Source organism: Dysidea avara, chromosome 1, assembly GCF_963678975.1.
Source record: "Dysidea avara chromosome 1, odDysAvar1.4, whole genome shotgun sequence".
In the NCBI taxonomy this organism is placed as follows: Eukaryota; Metazoa; Porifera; class Demospongiae; order Dictyoceratida; family Dysideidae; genus Dysidea; species Dysidea avara.
This window is the reverse complement of record NC_089272.1, coordinates 10,955,783-10,964,313: the sequence shown is the minus strand read 5'-3', so window position 1 is coordinate 10,964,313 and position 8,531 is coordinate 10,955,783. Positions and strand designations below refer to the sequence as shown.

The 8,531-nt window shown below is 36.1% G+C and overlaps 1 protein-coding gene across 1 annotated transcript; it reads left to right on the top strand.

Annotated features, from left to right (window-relative positions):
- The first annotated feature begins 265 nt into the window (after positions 1-265).
- LOC136248485 (EGF-containing fibulin-like extracellular matrix protein 1) lies at positions 266-3,862 on the top strand. The gene is made up of 3 exons (XM_066040265.1): positions 266-364; positions 471-608; positions 3,437-3,862. Exons 1-3 carry the CDS (start codon positions 307-309, stop codon positions 3,853-3,855), a joined length of 615 nt encoding a protein of 204 aa, XP_065896337.1. The 5' UTR covers positions 266-306; the 3' UTR covers positions 3,856-3,862.
- Positions 3,863-8,531: the final 4,669 nt, after the last annotated feature.

Sequence of the window (8,531 nt, the reverse complement as noted above, 5' to 3'; positions counted from 1 at the left end):
TGTACTTGTCTGATGGTAGTAGCTTTTTGTTTGGTAATAACGTGGAAGTGACTTTTGAAAACAATAGTGCAGTTGAAAGTGGCGGAGCAATATTTTCTGAGGTAGACACCATACCAATTGTTGCCAAAACTTTTAGGATAGTTTTTGACAATGACAGTGGTAAATCATTGCGTTGTGTCATTTGAAGATGGCTCAACATCAGCAACATTTACTAGTAACAGAGGATCGACTGGTGGAGCTTTGTATTGTGCTAACTTGTCTTCTGTGTCATTTGAACCAAGCGCTGATGTCAGTTTTATTCGTAACATGACCACTGATGCTAATAACTTATTCCCTGAGGAGCTTTGCACTGTCATATTTAATGGTATGAATTACATAACATAATCACATAATAACTTTGTGTGCTGTATACATGTGTGTACCTTGTTGAGGAGAATTATGTATGAGATTGATCATCCAATCTTATTTAGGTACTGATGAATGTTTGTCAGCCAACAACTCTGGATCATGCACTGATAATCAGCAATGCAGCAACATAAACAGGGTTTTTGAATGTACTTGCTTGGATGGGTACACTTATGATTCATCTGATCCAGATACACGTATAGGTAAGAAAATGGTGTACAAATTTTGCACTTAGTTTGTGTTGTGCCCGGCACTCCACACCATGTGTATAGTGAGTGTTCATTTCATACACTTTAGAAAAATTGTTATAAAATGCAAATGTGTATCTTGATTTCCTTGACCTTTTTCCACAAATAAAGAACGTGATTATAAAGGTGAATTCACGTACTAAGTTTGCTATGAAACTGAAAATGTACACTGTGCTATGAACTTCTGTTGCATAGAAATGTCCAAACTTTTGTCATGGCTACAGAGTAACCTTGTATAGGAATAACTTAAAATTTGGTGTGTACATGGCCTGATCATAGTATAGCTGTGCCTTTTAATGGTTTGAAAAACAACGAAGTTATAGCTACAGAGTTATAAAGCAAAAATCAAACAAATGTGAAACGTGAGGTCAAGAAAGAGCAGTCACTGCAGGGGAAAAAGTGCACAAAAAGTTGAAAAAATCTTACTGGGTCAAACCAGGGACCTCCACACCTAATACCCAGATCCTTAACCACTGAGCAGAAAACGCTATTTTCATGCCTGAATAGCTCCATGGGCGGTAAGCCACACAGCAAATTTGATTAAATCTGCTCCAGCCATTCGTGATATATAGGAGGCCAAAGTTTTGATTTTTTCTTTTTTTTTAACTTTTTATTATATTCCTTGTTCTTAAAGGGTCTATGGGGGCTTAAATTATTCTTTGCACACATTGCAAAATTTGATTACCTTGAAATTGGTACAGATAAAGAGCATAATACTATAAAGGTGAATTCATGTACTAAATTTGCAAGGAATCTGATAAATATTCACGATGCTATGAACGTTTCTTCACGAAAAAAGATCAAACTTTGTCACAGCTACAGGGTAAACCACTTATGGGAAGAACTTGAAATTTGGTGTGTACATAGGTTAGCCATTGTAGCAGTGCTTTGTGATGTGCTTGTGATGGTTACAAAGGCAAAGAAATAACAGACACAGAGTTACAGAGCAAAAATCAAACAGCTGTAAATCACAGGGTCAAGATGCTCTAATAGAACAGTCGCAGAGGGAAAAGAGTCACAGAGGGTAAAGTGTATGAAAAACTTACCAGAGTTTGAACCAGGGACCTCTATACTGAACATTCAAATCCTAAACCACTGATCGAGAGCCATTACTATCATGGCTGTTTACCTCAGTTAATTCCTACTTTATAAAAAAATTCTAGGTAAAATCTACTTAATAGTAAAAGTATCATATTGTATTTAGTTGTATGTGCCCCGGGCCTAGTAATAACAATTATAATAATAATAATGGTGTGGGATTTCTGTACCAGTTTTATCTGTGAATTAATTAAATAATAATGCCATGTAGTTGATATACATAAGGAGAAAATTGAAAAGTATTTGGACTTGGAAATTGAGCTTCAGCTATTGTGGAACACCCAGAAAGTTGAGATAGTGCCATTGGTCTGGGTTCCCTACATGAAAAGAGTGTTAAGAATTTTGAACTTCTCCAGTTAACTGAAGTTAGTGTTCATCAATTACAGAAGACAGTGTTGCTAAGGACTTATACAATGTTAAGGAATCATCTTTCACTCTAAAGTTCGAGTTGAACTCGACTGACATTATTAATGTAAATCTCCTGTATGTATGCTTTAAAGTATATATAAAATATGGTGTTCATTAACTAAACAATAAAAAATAGCAATAATAGTAGGCCTTTAATGTACTGCATAGTATCAAGGCCAGCTCAGCAGGTTGGGCCAGGTAGGCCATGGCCCACCCAATAATTCCTGGCTAAATATTTTAACTGAGCAAACCAGTTTAATTACTCTGATGCCTGGTTTCCAACCATCATTGAAGCGGCTGGCCATGTTTCTCCTTGTAACAGCTGCTGTTGACATTGTTTGTCATAGTTGTAGGAGGCCAGGCGTTTATGGCATTTATTTAGGCATTTAGGGCCTCAACATACGTGACAACACATGTCGTCATTGAACTTGAACTGCATGGACAAGATTCATGAGCTTTCTTCATTATGATGATAAAGAAGTGTTTTGCCACACTTGCCACAGGGAGAAGAAAATACATAGCTTATACAACAAGCCTTTGTAAGTTTAATAATATTAATATTAAATGGTTGATTTACCAACATTGCATTGCCAGCAGCTTTCAACAAATGGAAAGATGGACTGGCAAAAATTTTAAGCTGGATACCAGCTAGCTATAAGACTACTGATTACATTTAACAAATTTTCTGTCCAAATTATCATAATTTTCATTATCAGGCATCTGAATTTCAATGAATTTCCTGGGGGGCATGCCCCCAGACCCCTCTAGAGAGAAAAATGCTTTGCATTTTGGAAGCACAGTGTGCAGTGACTTTTACCTCTATCAAGTATATAACAGTTTGGCCCACCCAATGTTTAAAAAGTGAGCCAGTATAGCACAATAGGCAGTAAAATAAGCATACTAAGCTGATCCCTAGTTTTTAGCAGTTGTGTCAACTGTCAAGTATACATATCTCACGTGTATCATACATTTACAGTTGTCAAAGCAGCATGATAACCAACTATGGAGAAGAGTCTACTGAATCGTAGTTCAGATTAGTCATCTAGCTCTTTACCCTGAGGTGGTGCTTATTCCTTAGGCAATACAAGTTGCCCAGTGGACATCTGGGTCAGGGGTCTCAACATACTTACACAATTTAAAAATAAATCCAGAAAATGTTCTTTCACAATTTACACTCATTAGTAGTTTAACAAGGGTTTTAAGGTATATTTTGTGTATGCAGCTTTACTATAATTATATACTGTATCTATACACGATTCATCTGTATATCCAAACAGATATTGATGAATGTGCAACTGATAATGGAGGATGTCAGCAAACATGTAATAATACAAATGGCTCATTTTTCTGTTCCTGTTTAACTGGATACATGCTCAATTCAGACCAGTTCACATGTAATGACATTGATGAATGTGATGTTAATTCATGTCCTAGAGAATGTGTTAACACCATCGGATCATTTCGATGCATTTGCGGAAGTGATGAGTCATATGACCACAACACTAACAGGTGTACAGAGGAATCAGAAGGCGTATCAGGCGGTGTAATAGCTGTAATAGTAATAGTTTCTGTTCTAGTTGTAGTGATCATTGTCTTGCTGGTTGTTGCTGTACTAGTGTACGTCAAGTATCACAAGGACAAAGGAAAGGTAAAAGCAGAGGCTAGTTTACCTGATGAAAGTGGAGGAGATAAGTAAGTGTCTTGCAGAAGTGAAAAAGTCAGATGACGATGAATAATAGCTTAACTGTATGCACATACATGCACACTATACATGTTTTATACTTCTTTGATGCAAAGGCCAACCCACAGTAATAATAAGTATTGATAAAAGTCTTATTACTCAAATGTATTGGAGTTTACCAGTATAAACTCTACACAGCACATGTACTTTTGCTGGCAACAAAGTGCACATACACTGTATGACATGATGAAATGTTTATGATTAGTAGTATGCATGATACATTTGATTTGGTTTATTTTTGTGTCATACCATAATTTGCTTTCGTATAGTACGAAAATTTCTTACACGAAAATTTTTATACAAGATCGAACTACTCTAATAAAGTAGTCATTCATATAAATCATACAAAAATATTTTTACACGACTGAAAAATTTTTGCACGAAAATAAAGCGAATTATGGTATGTACTCGTACAGTTAAGTCAACTTCTTTTAGGGATGCAGCAATTATGTCAGTATAAGTTTGAGAGTATTAGATGCTGGCATTTTGAAGCAACTGTAAATGTAAGAATATTTGGTCTGTGCTGATTATGATATGAAAAGATTGAACAGAGCAATTAGAAGATCTAATAGAACATTCATAGAATACAGTAAAATGAAGCTATCAGAAAGTAACTTATAAAGGTCTTTCATAAGGAAATTAATCTGAGGCTAAACATCACTGTAGATGCATTTGCGATCAAATTACATTGCTTACAAAGGTGGTGGTATAATTTTGGCAAGCATGATAGTAATGTTGGGTATATTATAGTAGCCTTATCCCCAGGAACATCTACTGATGGTCCCCAAAACCAAAGGAGCAGAATAGTTGCTTTGCCCATGCATGCTGCATGCAAGATTATAGACCCTTGCTGAAAGCAGCCTTCATTCGTCCAGCTATGGAAGTTCAGTGGAAGATCACGTTGTTTAAAGTGCATATACTGTGGCTACTATACCTACATACTTAATTTCACTGCTGCTCATGATCAGCTGGTGTATTTAACATATGGTGTATGCAACATCGAAGACCAGGGCAAATTTCAAGCATCATATATACATCATATCTTAATTAAGACAAGTGGTGGAGTTAGGAGGTGAGGATTGTAGCTCCCTATCACTATTTTACCACTATAATAGAACCTAACCACATTATAGCTAACAAAGTATGACATAACTACTGGCAGTACAAACTATGTCTATACCTATGGTTTAGTGCTGTTTCATAGAAAACTGCAGCTGCTTCTTCTTTCCTGTAAATGATTTAATTGTGAATAGTTGCAAAAGTTAAAGTGCGAATTTATTTAATTTTTAAACTTTGCATCGTTATACGTATGTACATGATAACAGAGAAAGAAAATCATGTATATCTAGGAGGATGTAAAAAAATATGATTTTGTCTACAACTATAATCATGACTGGTGCCATTAAGCTATACACATCAGTATCTTAGTGTACTTTTAACTGTCACATAGTCAATAAGACTGATCAGCCAGACATTACTGTCCACTGACATCATCACATAGGAAATTTCTGTACATTCTGGTGCTTTATATGGCTATAGTGAATCTGGTCAGTGGGCAGACAAAGATCACATTAACCACCTCAAATTTCACTATTGCTGTTATAATTGTAATGGTCACATGCGTACTGGTATGTGAGAAGATTAACTATCATTTTACAGCACAGAAAACATCCTTTGTTCTACGAAGTCATGAAATGTATATAGGCATTATTAGCCTGTTATAAAGTTTTGACATTAACAGATAGCCTGCAGATTTTCTTTAATGATGAATAGTGAAAATTACCTCCCAACTTCACGCAAATCTAAACTTTTGTGGATGCTGAACAAGTAATCAAGTTTGCATGTCCTTAGTCCTGGTTTTTCACCAGGTGATACGTAGATCATCAGAAGTTTATACTATAACCGCAACAAGTACTGTATAGAAAAATGTACTAAACCAGCACAAGAATAAATGCAATCCATAGATGAGCTGTCTGTTGGCAAGATCCAGCTATGTATGTTATCGTTAATTTGATTAACCATCACATTAGTCAGTGCTACCTTCTAATTACTATTAAGGAGGTAGAAGATACAAAAGGTATTGTCAAGCCCAAGGCTGGGCATCTATAATATTTTTTATAAAAGGCAAAAGCTTGCCACATAATACGTAAATGCAATATCAGTAGTCAAACAATGATGAACAGCATATATAATAACACTGTTAGATTCAATTTCAATGTCACACTAGGGTTGGGGGATCATACCCAAACTTCCCACATGTATAGGTTGGTATGCTTTGCATACCACTCTGCATGAGATAGCCTTTATTCCTAATTAATTGGTAGATTCTCCTTTATGTTTTAATTTACCTCAATCATGGTGGCATCACACTTACACTAGGGAAAATCCTAGATCCATACTTATACACCCACACATGCATAGATGTTAAAATTACCTGATCATAAATTATTCATGGTGTAAATACACAATGTCTTTCTATAACTGCTAATAAGAATGAAAGAGTTGTACATGCGTTAATTATGAAATTGGGATGATATCATAGTCTGGCAGCAAACTATGATGATTGGCTAGCCACAGCACACGATGACCGATCTTAGGAACAATATACACGTGTTGTTCACATTCATATTATTGCCTGTATTTGTGAAACCAATAATTTTACCATACATACGTAGTGTACATTGTACACGCCATAGTCAGCCCTTCACTGATCCCTTTTAAAGCATTATTGCTCAGTGTAAATTCTTCCCAGCATGTGCAAGACTAAATTATTTTATCAACAATGCGTTTAAAGTCAGTCAGGTGTCATTTTTAGCCTGTAACTAGATGGATTTGGTTCTACCAGTGAAGTCATTATACTCAATTAACGTCGCATGCTTGGGTTTTGTCCAGGCTAATGATATCTAATCCAAAACAGCCAAGCTGTAAAAAAAGTGTGCGGCCCTCAGAAAGGCTATGGTGAAAAAAGATGTGAAATCCAAAGTGGCGGCCAAGAAATGGCTGTGATGGTAGGTTAATGGTAAAAATTTTAATAACGACAATTCAGGTGAATTTTTGTGCCGCTTCACAAAATTTACCTGAATTGTCATTATTAAAATTTTTACCATTAACCTACCATCACAGCCATTTCTTGGCCGCCACCTTGGATTTCACATCTTTTTTCACCATAGCCTTTCTGAGGGCCGCACACTTTTTTTACAGCTTGGCTGTTTTGGATTAGATTTCATTTCTTTTTGTATTTGTATACCCCAAAGCCGGCCTATGGCCAGCTTTGGGACTTTTTTAACCTATGTTTTTTTTCTTTACTACAGGAAGAAGAAAAGATGAAGTAGATGTACTTTAAATATTTTATCAGGAAATGTACAAATTATATATATGTGACCGGATTTGCGAAAAGGGGTCTTCCACACACATCCAATTTGCGAACTTTGGCAGTTCATAATGTCAGATAGGAAAATAGTATTGCCTTGAAATTTGGACAGTGATGAGTAACAACATAGGTTAATACATGAACAAAATTTCAGGTTAGTATCTTCTTTGAGCATAAAGGTATGGTCATTCAAGTTCATAGAATTGGATGTGTGTGGAAGACCCTTTTTCGTAAATCCGGTCACATATAATACATATGTGACCGGATTTGCGAAAAGGGGCCTTCCACATATCCAATTTGCCAACTTTGACAATTGATAACTTCAGATTGGAAAGAGCTATTGTCTTGAAATTTGGGCAGTGGTGATTTCTTTGCAGCTGAACTCTCTACATGATGGTTTCTTTGTAGCTGAACTCTCTACAAGGTAATTTCTTCTAGCTGATCTCTCTACAGGGAGATTTGTTTGTAGCTGAATTCTGTACAGGTGATTTGTTTGCAGCTGAGCTCTTTACAAAATGGTTTCTTTGTAGCTGAACTCTCTACAAAGTAACTTCTTCTAACTGATCTTTCTACAGGGTGATTTGTTTGTAGCTGAACTATCTACAAGGTAATTTCTTCTAGCTGATCTCTCTACAGGGTGATTTGTTTGTAGCTGAATTCTGTACAGGTGATTTGTTTGCAGCTGAGCGCTTTACAAAATGGTTTCTTTGTAGCTGAACTCTCTGCAAAGTAACTTCTTCTAACTGATCTTTCTACAGGGTGATTTGTTTGTAGCTGAACTATCTACAAGGTAATTTCTTCTAGCTGATCTCTCTACAGGGTGATTTGTTTGTAGCTGAATTCTGTACAGGTGATTTGTTTGCAGCTGAGCTCTTTACAGAATGGTTTCTTTGTAGCTGAACTCTCTACAAGATAACTTTTCTAGCTGATGTCTCTACAAGGTGACTAGTTTGTAGCTGAACTCTCTACATGGTGGTTTCTTTGTAACTGAACTTTCTACAAGGTGACTTCTTCTAACTGATCTCTCTACAGGGAGATTTGTTTGTAGCTGAACTCTCTACAGGTGATTTGTTTGAAGCTGAACTTTCTAAATGATGGTTTCTTTGTAGCTGAACTCTCTACAAGCTAACTTCTTCTAGCTGATCTCTCTACAGGGTGATTTGTTTGTAGCTGAATTCTGTACAGATGATTTGTTTGCAGTTGAGCTCTTTAAAGAATGGTTTCTTTGTAGCTGAACTCTCTAAAAGGTAACTTCTTCTAA

What these genes read in the sequence shown, in the direction of transcription:
- LOC136248485 (XM_066040265.1), top strand. Translation starts at nt 307, where the DNA reads ATGACCACTGATGCTAATAACTTATTCCCTGAGGAGCTTTGCACTGTC. An exon ending in TTGCACTGTCATATTTAATG is followed by an intron (nt 365 to 470) that starts GTATGAATTACA and finishes AATCTTATTTAG; the next exon opens with GTACTGATGAATGTTTGTCA. An exon ending in TGATCCAGATACACGTATAG is followed by an intron (nt 609 to 3,436) that starts GTAAGAAAATGG and finishes ATATCCAAACAG; the next exon opens with ATATTGATGAATGTGCAACT.